The sequence below is a fragment of the Andrographis paniculata genome, unplaced genomic scaffold (assembly GCF_009805555.1).
Source record: "Andrographis paniculata isolate CXL003 unplaced genomic scaffold, ASM980555v1 Contig95END, whole genome shotgun sequence".
In the NCBI taxonomy this organism is placed as follows: domain Eukaryota; kingdom Viridiplantae; phylum Streptophyta; class Magnoliopsida; order Lamiales; family Acanthaceae; genus Andrographis; species Andrographis paniculata.
The window spans coordinates 604,165-620,695 of record NW_026137634.1 but is presented as its reverse complement, the minus strand read 5'-3'; the positions used below and the strand labels follow the sequence as shown (position 1 = coordinate 620,695).

The following is a 16,531-nucleotide window of genomic DNA, read 5'->3' as shown; positions in this document are numbered from 1 at the left end:
CTTTTTAAATGGAAGTTTTGAAAATTTGAAAATTTTAAAAAATTAAATAAATATTTAATATAATATTTTATGAGATAAAAGAATATTTAATATGATAGAAAATTTAAAAAATATATATATATATAAAATATTTTTAATTTTTTAAATATAAAAAATATATTAATTGTGTAAAAAGTAATATTTTTATATTAAATTATTAATTTTGCAAATAAAATGTATTGTATATTATATAAATGTATAAATTTGTCGTAATTTCTAATAAATATTAATTGAAAATTTATATAAAATAAAATGTATTGTATATTATATAAATGTATAAATTTGTCGTAATTTATAATAAATATTAATTGAAAATTTATATAAAATATTTATATTTTTAAAGAAACAAAATTAAAACGACGACGTTTTAACTATTTTCATCACAATTAATTATAATATGCTGATCGGGAAGGCATAAAACCGAAACCCTATTATATATCGCATTTCCATTTCCGGAACCTGGGTTTCTGATTTCCCGTTGTTTATCAGTTCGCCCTCGCCGCCGCCACCGCCACAGCTATCACAATTACCCTCCGATTCATCTCGATCTTCGTCATTGTCATGAACTAACCTCTGAATTTCATTGGAAACTCTTCTCGAGGCGATATTGATATGGCGACAGCGCTCGTTGCGAAAACAGCATCAACTACAATCGGAAAAGCTTCATCCCTATTCAGAAGCTCATGTAGCTTCCTGCGCAATCTGAGCACGGCAGAGAACTCGGCTGCAGCGGCGGCGAGTGCCGAAGTCAAGAAGCCGAAGCGGAGGAAGAAGAAGAACCTGTTCGAAGTGGCTCAGTTTCTGCCAAATTGGGGCCTCGGCTATCACATGGCGAAAACTCACTGGACTGGCGTCTCTTATGAGATAACTAAGATCAATCTATACAAGGTAATGATCGAGCATTCTTTACTTTCCTGTAACGGCTGCCATTCCGGTGTACTGTGATTTTTTCATTACGTTTAGCATCGCGCATCCTATGCTATACGCACCTGCATCGCTGTTTAAAGCATCTCAGTTAGCCTTATTTGGAGCCTTTTAGCTGCGGTTCGTGTTTCTATTTTTGATTTTCAAGTAATTTCTATGGTATGTATTTGCAGGACGGAAGGCATGGAAAGGCATGGGGACTTGCTCACAGGGATGGTAATTTTCTATCTACTTTGTTTAAGCTGATTTGGGAAAGCATTTCTTATTTTTTATGCTTTTAATTACTTTGGATGGTTGTGTTGTTTGTGTTTTTGGTGGTTGTAGATATTCTGTATTTGAAATTTTTTTAATAGAGAAATAGATTATGGACATGTTTTAATTTTAAATGAGAAGTGTGTTGAATCTGAATGAAAGATAAAATTAGGAATATGATAGTTTAATGACTAAAGTATGTTGTTTTGAATATGCATCTAATCTGATGATAACTTGCTTTATTATTCATTTTACTGGAATCCATTCCCTCGTACTCTCGATCTATGTTAATTCAGGACATTGTTTTAATTGCATATTTGTGTTCTTGCTATGCTGTTTCTGTGGTTTATTTCAGTTCTTGTATCATGCAAAATAAATTGGAGAACCTTGGATAGGCGTGATTGTCTGTACATGTACTAGATGTATACACATAATTATCCCCGGGGCAGAATCATTGGATGTTAGGCCGGTCAAGCATTGTCAAAATTTGAAACTTCTTGCTCGTAAGATATAACTAGACACCAAGAGCTACTTAGTTGCCAATGAGAATGTAGCCCGTTGAATTCGGGGTTAAAGATAAAGAAAGGGATACTGCCTTATGGAGCATCAAACCCGTGGAGCTGGTGACTTATATTAGGTTTTAACAGGTTTGCTTGGGATGGGTTCTTTTCGGAAATAAGTAACAATATAGATTAGTTCAAGTTACATGACCAGTGTTCGCATGTGGGATTATATATCCATGTCGACGTAGTCATGGAAGGAAAATTAAACCAAATTAAAATGGAGGTTTCTCTTTATAAATTAAAAGTATTGTAGTCGATTCAACTTGTTGCCTGCCTATTGGTTTGAGAATGTTTAATTTTTTATTTTTATTTTTATTTTTTGAGAATGGTTAGGGTCTTGATTAAAGACCTAATCAGCACATGGAATATAATTTGTCTAACACATGGATTGAATTAATATGACATACACAATACATTATTAACATGAATTGTCTGTTCTATTTTAAGTGTCGTGTATGTTGATTAGACTATTGTTAAATATTGTATTTGTATTATGTTAGCATATATTTTGTACTGCCGCATTATATTTTGTATTACGATCAGCACTTCAACTCCCCATTCTGAACTTTTGTTTCCTTTTTGTTTTTGTTGTATAATATTAGTGTGGGAAATAGGATAAGTACTGACTAAGTTCAACTTACTGTAGGGTCACCAATTGCGGATGCCCCGAAGAAAATAAGTGGCGTCCACAAGCGTTGCTGGAAATACATCCCGAACGTCAAAAGAATAGCAGAAAAGGCTCCAGAACAAGAGCCACAATCAATCTGATTTGATTTGGATTGGTTTGCTCAACTAATCTTCCCTCCATTTGATCCGTTGCAAGTTCCATAATTTTGTTCATGTAGCTTTGAAATGTTGTGCAATTTTTGTCGATCTACTTACCCTACAAGCTACTATAATCCTCCTATGTGTGCCTCCTGCCAATAAAATTTAGAGATTTCTACATATATATTCCAAGTCTGTCTTTTTTGAGAACACCATTTGTCAAGATGTCACATATTCATCCTGAATTCATGTTTGCATTTCGATAGAAATAAATATATAGCATCACATTGATTCTCTGTTTATGTTTATAGTTTGACATGACACCATCGATGGATTTAGGATTTTTACCGTAGATAACCTTAGTGAAAAACAGGCTACATCAAACTAGGTATAAAATAAGAGGCGAAAAAGAAAACAACGTGAACCTCGATTCCATGAAAAACAGTCGATCCCTCCCTCGATGTGTTTCAACTGATACCTGCCCATTTTCTGAAAAACTTAACATACTCGATCCTCTTTCTTTGAGTATCACCTTTTACCCTCTATCAGCAACATCTCCAGCGCATCGCGGCTACACACTTTATGCTGACTCTCCATGCTCCGGCCCATAGGATAGGATAGGATAGTGATTTCGCGATGGAACAGTATCCGCAAATGAGATGGAAAAATGCTGTGCTATTCGGTTAGATCTTCATCCTGTGCATTTTCAGGTATGTATGTTTCGCATCTTCGATCATTTGGCCTTTGCGAAGAAGTAAATAGGGGAATTATACTCGTGAACTTCTCGATCCTCTTCTCTTGATGATATAGTGGGCCAAATCTGTTTTGCATTTCACAGCGAGCTCTTTCGATTCGATTTCAGCCATGGAAACATTTCTGTCGAGACAAGCTATGGCGAGACCAACTCTCCTCATCTGTCGAGCGAGACCTTCTGCTTCCCTAAACATTTATTCGATTTGTTAATGTTTGTTAAAAATTGAACTCAATTTTATATATTATAAATAAACAAATAAATTTAAATATATATATATATATATGTATATGATATTAAACTAGATTATATCATATCAAATCAAACACTTATCTGATTTGTTAATTTTTTAAAAAAATTGAACTCAATCTTATTTATTATAAATAAATAAATTCAAATATTATATATATATATATATATATGATATTAAGGTATCATATCTTTGTGATATGATATAATACGTATTATATTAAGTTAGATTATATCAAATCATATGATATTATATTTTATATATATATATATATATGATATTAAGGTATATTATATCATATAAAATCATATCATATCATTGTGATATGATATTATATTAAGCTAGATTATAGCAAATCAAATCATATCATATTATATCATATCACAATAAAATACTTATCTGGTTTGCATGTATGCCTATAAATTCTCATAATTCAATTCTCCAACCTACCTGCAAATTTATTCATCCCTTCTTTGTTACAATGGATAGTGCAGAAGGAAAAGAAATAGCGAATTCATTTGCACCTGTACCTGCAGATTCAGATTGTTTTAGCGAAGAGGAAACACAAGTTATGAATTTAGCGGCGCCATGGATACATGACATTATACGTGACGAAAGAGTAAACATTGTTTTGGATCGATGTCCTATTCCTTTTATCGTCAAACAATTGGAAAAATTTCTCAAAATTTTAAATCACAACCAATTCGGCAGCGCAGGTATCTCCATCAACTGCGACCGATTGGAGAAGATGGCTGCTTTCATGAAAACAGATGTTTTAAAGAAGACAGTGATGCCCTATGATGAGATGATGGCTTCAATGCGAATCTTCACTTTGGCCAGATCGTGGCGCCGCCGAAATATCTCTTTGACGGAAATTTAATTTTATATTTTTGGATTTAGTTATTTCAAATTTTGTTTTATTTGTTATTATTTGAATAAGTTGGCTCAAATGTACTTTTATTTTTTTAATCATCTATTAAATTTCTTTTAATATATATCGTCTTTCCCCACTCTTCTTATTTTAAAGTGATTTCATCAATTTTGTTAAATTTTGTATTTTATTTATATATTCACTTTCAAAATATTGTTCAAACAATACAATACTAATAATTTTAAAAATGAGAATTATAAAATTATTTTGCTTTTCAAGTTGACCGTGATAGTAATAAATTACAATCGATTGTAATTATTTTATACGGTATTTTAATTTTTTTTTTAAATTTAAGCCAATATCTTTGACGAGAAAACCTAATCTAAATTAAGGATTGATTAAAAGTTTTTTACTGTATATATATATGCATATATCTTTATGCATATTTTTTAATATATATATATATATATTTATATATTTAATAAGATATATAATATTGTGTAAAAAATATAATATCAAAAAAATCAATTTATTATTGCACCGTTACCAATAATACTAATCTATAAACAAAGTAATACACCACGCTCGTTGCGAAAACAGCGTCAACTACAATCGGAAAAGCTTCATCCTTATTCAGAAGCTCATGTAGCTTCCTACGAAAACTGAGCACCGCAGAGAACTCGGCGGCGGCGAGTGCCCAAGTCAAGAAGCCTAAGCGGAGGAAGAAGAAGAACCTATTCGAAGTGGCTCAGTTCTGCCAAATTGGGGCTTCGGCTATCACATGGCAAAAACTCACTGGACTGGCGTCTCTTATGAGATAACTAGGATCAATCTATACACGGTAATGATCGCGCATTCTTTACTTTCCTATAACGGCTGCCATTCCGGTGTACTGTAAATTTTTCATTACGCTTTAGCATCGCGCATCCTGTGCTACACGCACCTGCATCGCTGTTTAAAGCATCTCTGTTAGCCTTATTTTGAGCCTTTTAGCTGCGCTTCGTGTTTCTATTTTTGATTTTGTAAGTAATTTCTATGGTGTGTTTTTTGCAGGACGGAAGGCACGGGGAATTGCTCACAGTCACAGCGATGGTAATTTTCTATCTACTTTGTTTAAGGTTGATTTGGGAAAGCATTTCTTATTTTTTTTATGCTTTAAATTATGCTGGATGGCTGTGTTGTTTGTGTTCTTGATTGTTTTGGATGCTATAGATATTTTGTATTTGAAATTTTTTTAATAGGGAAATCGATTATGAACATGTTTTAATTTTAAATGAAAATTGTGTTGAATCTGAATGAAAGATAAATTTAGGAATACGATAGTTTAATGACTATAGTATGTTGTTTTGAATATGAGGATAACTTGCTTTATTATCCATTTTACTTGAATCCATTCCCTCCTACTCTTCGATCTATGTTAATGCAGGGCATTGTTTAAACTGCATATCTGTGTTCTTGCTATGCTGTTTATCTGGTTTATTTCAGTTCTTGTATCATGCAAAATAAATTGGGTCCCTTTGGAAGATTCCATAAATTCATTGGAAAAATACGAGTCTTTAGGAATTATGTAGCCGGAGAACCTTGGGTAGGCATGATTGTCTGTAGCATTTACTAGAGGTATACGCATAATTATCCCTGGGGCAATATCATTGGATGCTAGGCCTGTCAAGCATTGTCAAAATTCGAAACTTCTTACTCGCAAGATGTAACTAGAACACCAAGAGCTACTTAGGTGCCAATGAGAATGCTTTGTAGCTGGTTGAATTCGGGGTTAAAGATGTAAAGAAAGGGACAACACCTTGTGGAGCTGGTGACTTGATATTAGGTTTTAACAGCTTTGCTTGGGATGATTTGGTTTCGGAAATAAGTAAAAAAGTAGATTAGTTCAAGTTACATGACTAGTGTTTGCCTGTGGGGTTATATATCCATGTCGAAGTAGTCATAGAAGGAAAATTAAACCAAATTAAAATGGAGGTTTCTCTTTATAGTTAAAAGTATGGTAGTCGATTCAACTTGTCGCCTGCCTATTGGTTTGAGAATGTTTAATTTTTTATTTTTATGTTTATTTTTTGAGAATGGTTAGGATATTGAATAAAGACCTAATCAGCACATGGAATATAATCTGTCCAACACATGGATTGAATTAATATGACATATACACAGTACATTGTTAACATGAATTGTCTGTTCTATTTTACGTGTCTGTGTATGTTGATTAGACTATTGTTAAATGTTGTATTTGTATTATGTTAGCGTATATTTTGTTCTGCCGCGTTATATTTTGTGTGCCCTCGGCACTTCAACTGCCCATTCTGAACTTTTGTTTCCTTTTTGTATTTGTTGTATAATATTAGTGTGGGAAATAGGATGAGCACGGACTAAGTTCAACTTACTGTAGGGTCACCAATTGCGGATGCCCTGAAGAAAATAAGTGGCGTCCACAAGCGTTGCTGGAAATACATCCCGAACATCAAAAGAATGAATAGCAGAAAAGGCTCCAGAACAAGAGCCACAATCAATCTGATTTGATTTGGATTGGATTGGTTTGCTCAACTAATCTTACCTTCGTTTGATCCGATGCAAGTCCCATAATTTTTTTCATGTAGCTTTGAATTGTTGTGCAATTTTTGTCGATCTACTTACTTTACAAGCTGCTATAATCCTCCTATGTGTGCCTCCTGCCAATAAAATTTAGAGATTTCTATATATATATATTCAAATTCTGTCTTTTTTGAGAACACCATTGTGTTAACTGATTAATGCAAAATGGATTTGTCAAGATGTCACATATTCATCCTGTATTGTATTCATGTTTGCATTTCGATGGAAATAAATATACGCAACAGGTTTTGCGAATTAAATGAGCAAATGTGTATTATTATAACAGGCTTATAGTTGGACGCGACACCTTCGTGGCTAGATTACTGTACTATATGAAATGTAAATGACTGAACTTCTTATCGTTACGACAGGAAAAAGACTTGCTGTTCAAAAGGATGGATTAAGGATTTCACCGTAGATAACCTTAGTGAAAAACAGGCGAAGAAGACAACAACCCTAACCTGGATTCCATGTGAAACAGTCGATCCCTCGATGTGTTTCAACTGATACCTGCCCATTTTCTGAAAAACTTAACATACTCGATCCTCTTTCTTTGAGTATCATCTTTAGCATCCGAAGCAGTTAGAGTTCTATAGAGATCCCTGTGAAGCTTCAAGAACTCATTTTTACATCTCCATTTGTCGAGGAACATCTTATTCTTCCTCATAAATCCAATAATCTCCATAACCCTCTCGAAATACCCTCCCCGAATAAAAGCTATCAGCAACATCTCCAACACGTCGCGGCTGCACACTTTATGCTGACTCTCCATGCTCCTCTTCACATCGGCCCATAGGATAGTGATTTCGCGATACATTCCCACAGAACAATATCCGCAAATGAGATGGAAAAATGTTGTGCTATTCGGTTGGATCTTCATCTTCTGCATTTTCAGGTATGTATGCTTTGCATCTTCGATCATTTTGGCCTTTGTGAAGAAGTGGATAGAGGAATTATACTCGTGAACTTCTCGATCCTCTTCTCTTGTATTCTTGATGATACAGTTGGCCAAATCTGTTTTGCATTTCACAGTGAGCTCTTTTGATTCGATTTCAGCCATGGAAATATTTCTGTCCAAAGCCATCTTGTCGGGACAAGTTATGGCGAGACCAACTCTCCTCATCTGTCGCGCGAGACCTTCTGCTTCCCTAAACATGTTCTTGCGGTAATAAGCACTCAAAAGAAACGTGTACGAAGCTTCTCTAACACAGTAGTTCTCCAATTCTAAGTCGTCTAAAATGTCGTGAGCTGTCTCAAGCCATCCCAAACAGACGCAAGCATCGATTACATCTGAACACAGACTATTATCCTGCGGCGGATTCAACATAGAATGAATGCTAACAAGTAGTTTCGAGAGCTCATTAGTTCTCCGAGCCTTCCTGTATCCTATTACAAGCTTCGCCAAACCTTTGTTGCTAAGAACAAATTTCTCATCTTTATACGATACAAGCGCCGGCTTCTTGTCCCCCTTGCAGACAAAATCCCTCTGCAATTTCTGAGGTAGAAACTGCAGTTTCAATCCTGTTTTAGCATTGTCGGATCCAAGTGAAACAGCGCAGGATTTCTCCTGCTCGATTCGACCCACCTTGAAAGAATTTCGCTCATCATGCCATCTACATAAGTCCAATAAAAGTGTCGATGCACCATCAATGTCATCGAACTTAAAATGCAGGCTAAGCAGGCAATCATACAACGATTGATAGTGCCGTACCAGTGCATCTGGGATTACGTCGCCATGGGGCTTAAATTTCTTCAGCTCATCTCTCAGGCCATTCAATTCATGTAATCGAGCAATAATAACAGCAGTGTGAGCATCAGCTATCACTCCTAATTGCGGCATCAGCTCTAAAATCTGTTGCCCCTTCAATGGAGCTTCAAATCTCACACAGGCATCAAGAACAAGGTTAAAAATTACAGCATCAGGTTTTGTCAATCCTGTTTGCGCCGATCTTTTCGCACCCGAATTCAGAAAGCAATAAGAAATCTCCTCCAACACGTTCGACGCTAAGTATGTCCCGGTTTCTGTCTTAACTAAATGTAGAAAAATCATCTGTAAGACATCCAATGAAGGCAAATGATTCTTCTCCAGCATCAGCCTAAGAATGCTTGAAGCTGGAACAGGAATTTGAGCTCTTGACAAAGAAAGAGCCAGATTTGTAAGCATTTTCGGCCTGAGTAGAACCGATTTCTCCTTTGAAATCGTAAGAACTAAATCGAAAGCCCTACGGAGACACATCGAATCACTTGAATACGATAAGTTAGTTATTAGATTAGCCATAGAGCACTGATCAGGGAAACCATAAAGGCTCTTGAATTCCTTGTAGGTTTCCCAAGCCTCTTCTATTTCATACTCCTTCAAAGCTCTTTCGAGCTTTGCCAGCAAAATCGGCCGGGAGGACCGTTTCTGGCAGACCTTTCCCTGCTTGGAATGCATTGCAGAACATTCTAGAAAATAGAGATTACTGCTTGAGCTACTGCTGCTAAATCTGTTCAGTTGCTGAAAACTCTTCACATTGTGGCTCGAGGTAAATCTCCTACCAATTACCAATCTTAATAATCCGCTCTGCTTATCTCTAAATAATTTTTGCACCATAGATATTAGCATACTTCGCCGGCACGCCGCAAAGATGTGTCTGTCTACCGGCGAATCAAAACCAGAACAGGAAATCACGATACAATCTCCGCAACTGAATCACTTCAATAATTATTTTCGTGTGTGAATCGGTGTAACTCTGCCTCTAGAAACGGTTGAAACAGCAACAATTCGTGGATATCGCCTGAATTCTCTCCGATATCGAATTACACAGGAAACACATCAAAATTGCACTAATGCTCACATTTGTTTCTCTTTTCAGAGTTATAAAAAGTGAAGAACTTGACTTACAAATTTCTGCGCCGTACCCGTGCGAGACGAAGCCAGCTGACGGAGAGGGGGAAAAAAGACAACGAACTCTGTTGACGGAAGATTGGGAGAAATTCCACCCACGGTCAGATTAAGGTGCTGAAAGCAGTAACTATTTCAAAAACCCTATACTAAGTACTGTGTAGTCTAAATTTGTTCTTAATTTTTTTTTATGTCATATAAATATATTCTTTTTTCTTTTAATATTTAAAAATATATATATATTTTTTTATTTTTTAAAATAATAAAGGGTATATTTTTTTATGGATTTAAAAAAAATTAATTTGAATTTAATATTTAAAATAATATATAATTGAATATTTTGAAAATAAAAAATAAAAACAAAATATAAATAGTAGAAATGTGTAAAAAGAAATAATCCTCAAATAAGTATAAATATTGATGATATAGAAAGTAAATAAAAATAGTAAAAGTTTTGAATTTGAATAATTGTATAATGTGATATAAATAGATATTTTGAATGTAAAATTGATTTTTTAGTATAATATAAAAAATGAAAAATAGATTATTAATTCAATAGTTTTGGGGAAAAAAAATGAGAAAGAGTAGTGGATTTGAAATACAATCCTCTAAACAAACACTCTCTTAATTTGTATTTCACACTTTATTCATCATTACTTTAATAAATATACATTTCTCTTTTTGTCATATATTAAACAAAACTCTAAAACCCTTCTAATGCACATACAAAAACACAGCCTTAAATGATTACCCTACTAGAGAAGGCTCACATTGGCATCCCTAAGCTTCTTTGGATCACATCGATAGCTCCAAATATACTTACCCTCTTCCTCTCCAAGGAATGGAGACATGGACATGTCCCAACTACCTTTCCTCCCATGGTTGCCCAATCCCTCAAGTACCTGCAACACTTCCTTCATCGATGGCCGGCTTCCGGGCAGCCAACTGGTACACATTAGCCCCAGTTTAAAAACCATTCTCATTTCCTCCAAGTACCATTCTCCTCTCATCTCCTCATCTATCGCCTCGACGTCGTTTTCGTTGTTATCATCGCCTCCCAAGTGTTTCTTCCACGCCCACTCTGCAAGGCTCGTGTGCTCGTCTCCCCGGCTAGCTTCCCTTCCGGTCACTAGCTCTAACAGCACCACCCCGAAGCTGTAAACGTCGACTTTCTCGTTCACTTTTGTCGTGTAAGCATACTCTGAACGACGAGTTAAGAAATATTCGTCAGGTGAAACTAATGAATTTTTACGCGCCTCGAATTGACGATGATATTATGTACCTGGGGCGATGTAGCCGAAGGATCCGGCGATAGTAGACATGGTGTTAGCCTCGCCGTTCTTGATCAAAATCTTCGCCAATCCGAAGTCCGCGATCTTGGCGTTGAAGTCGTCGTCCAGCAAAATGTTGCTGGACTTTACGTCGCGATGAATGATCGGTTGGATGCAGTCGTGATGCATGTGGCAAAGGCCTTGCGCGGCTCCGACAGCGATCTTCAACCTAGTCGGCCAGTCCAAGGCGCCTTTTCTTATCTTCCCATGCAGCCATTGATCAAGGCTCTCATTTTCCACGTACTCATAAACGAGAAGCTTTGAATCATCGCTGGAAATGCAGCACAGCAGCTTCACAATGTTGGAATGGCGAATCGATCCCAGTGTTTGAATCTCGGCCAGAAAAGCTTTCTCGAGGAACAGATTCGTGGTGTTCTTGTCGCTCCAGATCCTCTTAACCGCGACATTCTGACCTCGATCCACCGCGACTTTATACACTTTTCCGGATGCACCGAAGCCAATCACATTGCTTTCAACCAAACTAGACAGAACATTAATCTCAGTGAAATCCAGCCTCTGGAACGAGGTTAGCTTCCACGTAGTCAGACTACGCTTCCTTCTCCAGTTTCGAACTGTAAACAGAACCACGGATACGGCGACCAGGAGAAGAATCAGCGCTAGAACTAAAACCACAGCAAGAATCTTCGGCGACATTTTCTTGGCTCCCCTGTATTTGTCATAGCTGCAGCTGAGAAGACCAGAAACTGAATTAGATGAACAAAGATTCGGGTTGTTTAAGAAGCTGTTTTCATAAGCCATGTTGTCTAACTCATACGGTATTCGCCCTGTTAACTTATTTGAAGAGAGGTTAAGAGAGCCAAGCCTCAACTGTCCTAACTGAGGAGGGATTTCACTATCGAATTGATTCTGTGACAAGTCGAGATACAGAAGGTTCGGCAAAGAACCGAATGCGGATGGAATTCGACCCCATAACTCATTCCTGGAGAGATTCAAGGTATTAAGAGATTTCCAGGATATAATCTGTGATGGAAGTTCTCCAGACAAGGAATTTCCATCAAGAACCAAAGTGATCAGATTAGGAAGGCTTGTTAATCCCTGTGGAATTGTCCCTGAAAATGCGTTGTTACTCGCTAGAAACACGATCAAACTCGCCCAAGACGACATATTGGGAGGAATCACACCAGAAAACCTGTTGTTGCTGATCTCCAAACGAGTCAAATTCCAAGCAACTTTGCTTGGGAGCTCACCCGAAAAAGAGTTATCACTAAGCATCAAACTAGACATATTTGGAGCAGACCATATACCAAAAGGAACCTCACCGGAGAAGTTGTTATTGTAGAGCTGCATCGTGCGCAATGTCTTGCAGTTTCCAAGGGAATTCGGAATCTGTCCGGATAATCTGTTGTTGAATGCAACCACACCAAAAAGAGTTCCTCCAGCACATAGTTTATCTGGTAAGTTGCCGATGAATTCATTGTTGCACACTTCAAAGGATTCGAGTTTGGAGTGGATACCTATTTCAGGAGGCAGTGTTCCACTCAAATTGTTCCTGAAAATCCTGAAGTTCTTCAGATTTTGGAGTAGGCCTATGCCTGGTGGAACTTCTCCATAGAGATTGTTCGAGTACAGATGCAGAATCTCTAATTGTTTCAACTTTGCAAAATCTTCTGGAATACCACCAGTTAAGTTGTTCATGGAAAGATCAAGCTCAATCAAACTGAATGATTCTATCACATGAGGAATGGAACCAGAAAATCGATTATGATACAGGTAAATTGCAGTCAAGTTCTTCAGCGAGAAAATTCCTCCAGGAATTTCTCCTTCCATATTATTCATAGATAAATCCAAATGCATAAGACTCGACAAATTGGAGAAGCTCTCAGGTATTCCACCGAACGCATTAGCTTGTGTCATCCATAAATACTTTAGGTTTTTCAACTTACCAAACTCCGGCGGGATGGACGCCATCGAGAAGTCATTGTACGCCATCCTCAGGTTTTCGAGGTTCCTCAAATTTGAAATCTCTGCTGGATAGCTGCCGTTGAGCAAATTCATGTGGAGGTTCAGAGTTCGCAGTTGAGTCAAATTCCCTATCGTCGAAGGAATATCTCCTGTGAAATTGTTTCCCGATAGGTCGAGGTGTTGAAGCGATTTGAGCCTATCGATACTCGCCGGTACATCTCCGACGAAATAGTTCTGTGATAGATCCAGAAATCGGAGTCTCGAGCAGTTTAAGATGCCTGGCGGAAAATTCCCCGTGAAAAAATTGAATCCGAGATCGAGAACAGTCAAGTTCACGAGCACGGAGATTGCATCTGTGAGGTTTCCACTGAGGTTGTAATTGTTGAGAAGTATTCCGGTGACGGAGCCGTCGCCGGAGCACCGGATTTCCGGCCAGCTGCACGGCGACGACGAAGCGGTCCAGGAGTGAACAGCCGGTGAATCTCCCCATCCTCGTTTGAGCTCCAACAGAGCATCCCTTTCTGTGGTAGAGAATTGCGAAGTTACCAAAAAGGGTACGGAGAAGAGAAGTGTGATCAATAATAGTTCTCCGGCGAGGAAGAAGGGCAATTTAGTCATTTCTCAAGCGGCTTTGAAGATGTAGAGCGATAGTGTGAGAGTTTGGCATCCAATTTGGATATGATAATATTTATAATATGGGATTAAATTCAAATTAAATTAATAAATTATTTTCAAGTGGTAGTGGTTAAGAGTGGGACTCCAACTGTAAGACGGTAATTATGCACACTTAGTAATATTCTTTTATTGCAATAAGATATAGATATATGCATATTCTACATGTGTTATTTTAAAGAATAATTTATATTATACTAAAAAATCAATTTTACATTTAAAATATTACATGACCGTTTATTTATATTACATCATACAACTATTTAAATTTAAAATTTTTACTATTCAAATCTCAACTCAAAATTCAAACCTCCAAACAAATACTCTAATGTAAAATTTTCACTATTATATAATTTAATAACTTCTACTTGTACTTTAAAATATTTTTATAAAGTTCGGCCACATAAGTACAGTGCTAAATTATAGATTCCATATTTTATTAAAAAATTTAAATACTATTTTATTAAATTTGTATCTATAAAATTGCTGCGTGGGGCCCATATCTTTTGTCGTATGTGACAATGACCTGGTTGACTTTATAGACCACACTTTAATGTGTGCCCCAGTTTCTAGAACACAATCATAACTTTTGACTTTGACCACTCTTTGTGTTCATTTTGAACCTCCCTTTTCCAACTGTTTTTAAAGGGGATTTCATATCCCATTATATCTACTTTATGTTATATAAATATATATATATATAAATTTTAAAATATTATATTAAATAATAATTTAATTTTAATTTTATTTATTATTTGAAAAAATATTAAAATACAAAAAAACAAAAATAGTTATGTTTTCATTTTCTATCAAATCTTACTTCTTGTACTTTCATTTTTCATTTAAGTTTAACTATAAATTTTTCTTTTATCTTACATTAAGGGTGTGTTTGTTTGAAGGATTTTGGTGGATTTCCACTATTCATTCAATTTTTTCTCTCCAAAAATATCAAATCAAACACTTATTTTTCATTTTTTATATTATACTAAAAATCAATTTTACATTCAAAACATCACATCAAACCCTATTTATATCACATCATACAACTATTCAAATTCAAAATTTTTACTATTCAAATCCCAACTCAAAATCCAAACCCCAAACAAACGCACCCTAACTAAATATCTATGTTAATTTTTTATTATTTTTGAAACAATGGATATAAACACAAAAATGTGACGTCTGAGTCAAAGTTACAAGGCTGCTATGACATGGCATTGACCAGAAGACCACATAATAATAATAATAATAATAATAATAATAATAATAATAATGCCACTTCAAACCCACATTACAATCCCAAGAAGCTTCTCTTTTGTCATTTTCTTGAACATCACAAATAACTAATTTGGCTTGGGTGTGTGTGTTTATGTTTTTATGTCTAGTATCGTTTTGATACAATAACTCTTATGTTTGGCGGATTATACAAGGGTGTGTATGTTTGGGGATTGAATTTTAAATATATATTTATTTTTAAAAAATATTAAATTAAATATTTATTTTTTATTTTTTTATATTATATTAAAAATTAATTTTACATTTAAAACATCACATCAATATCTATTTATATCGCATTATACAATTATTCAAATTCAAAATTTTTACTATTAAAATCTCAACTTAAAATCCAAACTCCCGAACAAACACACATCCCAAGTGTGTTTTTTTTTGTTGAGTTTGAAAAATTTTGGTTTGTGTTTAATATTAAAATAATATTTGATGGGATATTTTATGAGAGAAAAATGTGTATTTTTTTCGGAAAACGCAGTGTCCAAATAGTAAAATTTGAAAAAAATTGTGTAAAAAAACATAAATATTATATCAATTATTATTTTTATTTATTTAAAAATATTAAATATAACATAAATCATTTCAAGATTAAGAAAATAAAATAATTGTGACAAGTATGAGACATGCCTTTCACAGACATTTAAACCACCTATAAATTTCAATCAGCATTTTGTGAAAAACATAAAGCCCAAAATAGCACATTAAACGAAAGGCTTGGGCCATCTTGGGAGAGAATAATACTTGTAGTTATATGTATCTATTCAATATTTGTTTTTTATTCAAAATTTTAAACAAAAGAAAGGACTTCAAATATTAAATTAAATAGTTATTATTACTTATTTTATTTCTTTATTTTTTAAATTAAAACTTCAAAATATATATTTAAATTATTTTTTTATATTTTAATTTGAAATATTTTTCAATATGAAATATGAAAATCGTCTTACTAATATATTACTCCCTCCGTCTAAAAACTATAGTCTAGTTGTGTTTGGCACGAAATTTAAAGACTATTGATATTATATTAATAGTGAGTAAAAAAAATGTGGGTAAAAGACTTTTTTACCCTTTGTGAGTGTATTAATATAAAAAGTAATTACAATTGTGTAATAATAATGAAAAAGTAATGGTAATTTTATAGTGATATAATTATTTATGGAAATGAGACTATTGTTTTGAGACGGACAAAACTGGTAAACAAGACTATTGTATTGGGATGAATTGAATATTTTTTTTATTGAATTAGTAATTTTTGTGAAATAATATGAATATAAATATTATACATATCGAAAATCATAAACAAATTCCAACTGCTGGTGTTTTAAAAAATAGGAGTGTGTTATATTTGTAATTTTACATTAAATTATAATTTTAACATAGTATTTTAAAAGAAAATAAATATTTTATATGATAAT

The 16,531-nt window shown here is 34.7% G+C and overlaps 3 protein-coding genes across 4 annotated transcripts; 1 reads left to right on the top strand and 2 right to left on the bottom strand.

The window, feature by feature from the left end:
• Positions 1-458: 458 nt before the first annotated feature.
• On the top strand, positions 459-7,121 carry LOC127243378 (uncharacterized). Of its 2 annotated transcripts, none has more exons than XM_051263363.1 (3): positions 459-927; positions 1,137-1,179; positions 6,814-7,121. In XM_051263363.1, the coding sequence occupies exons 1-3, from the start codon at positions 652-654 to the stop codon at positions 6,942-6,944; spliced, it is 450 nt and encodes a 149-aa protein (XP_051119320.1). In that variant the 5' UTR covers positions 459-651; the 3' UTR covers positions 6,945-7,121. The 2 variants fall into 2 exon arrangements, with proteins under 2 accessions (XP_051119320.1, XP_051119321.1); XM_051263364.1 differs by lacking the exon at positions 6,814-7,121 and adding an exon at positions 2,425-2,843 and having other exon boundaries at positions 469-927.
• A 133-nt stretch (positions 7,122-7,254) lies between these two features.
• LOC127243377 (pentatricopeptide repeat-containing protein At4g17616) lies at positions 7,255-10,014 on the bottom strand. The gene is made up of 2 exons (XM_051263362.1): positions 9,901-10,014; positions 7,255-9,793 (listed from the first exon to the last, which is right to left on the bottom strand). Exon 2 carries the CDS (start codon positions 9,619-9,621, stop codon positions 7,516-7,518), a length of 2,106 nt encoding a protein of 701 aa, XP_051119319.1. The 5' UTR covers positions 9,622-9,793; positions 9,901-10,014; the 3' UTR covers positions 7,255-7,515.
• Positions 10,015-10,475: 461 nt separating this feature from the next.
• LOC127243529 (receptor-like protein kinase HSL1) lies at positions 10,476-13,812 on the bottom strand. Its single transcript, XM_051263607.1, has 2 exons — positions 11,183-13,812; positions 10,476-11,101 (listed from the first exon to the last, which is right to left on the bottom strand). Exons 1-2 carry the CDS (start codon positions 13,770-13,772, stop codon positions 10,656-10,658), a joined length of 3,036 nt encoding a protein of 1,011 aa, XP_051119564.1. The 5' UTR covers positions 13,773-13,812; the 3' UTR covers positions 10,476-10,655.
• Positions 13,813-16,531: the final 2,719 nt, after the last annotated feature.

Coding starts and splice junctions, on each gene's coding strand:
- LOC127243529 (XM_051263607.1), bottom strand. CDS start 13,772: ATGACTAAATTGCCCTTCTTCCTCGCCGGAGAACTATTATTGATCACA. Junction 11,102..11,182: donor CTTCGGCTACATCGCCCCAG/GTACATAATATC, acceptor CTCGTCGTTCAG/AGTATGCTTACACGACAAAA.
- LOC127243378 (XM_051263363.1), top strand. CDS start 652: ATGGCGACAGCGCTCGTTGCGAAAACAGCATCAACTACAATCGGAAAA. Junction 928..1,136: donor CTAAGATCAATCTATACAAG/GTAATGATCGAG, acceptor ATGTATTTGCAG/GACGGAAGGCATGGAAAGGC. Junction 1,180..6,813: donor GGGACTTGCTCACAGGGATG/GTAATTTTCTAT, acceptor AACTTACTGTAG/GGTCACCAATTGCGGATGCC.
- LOC127243377 (XM_051263362.1), bottom strand. CDS start 9,621: ATGCTAATATCTATGGTGCAAAAATTATTTAGAGATAAGCAGAGCGGA.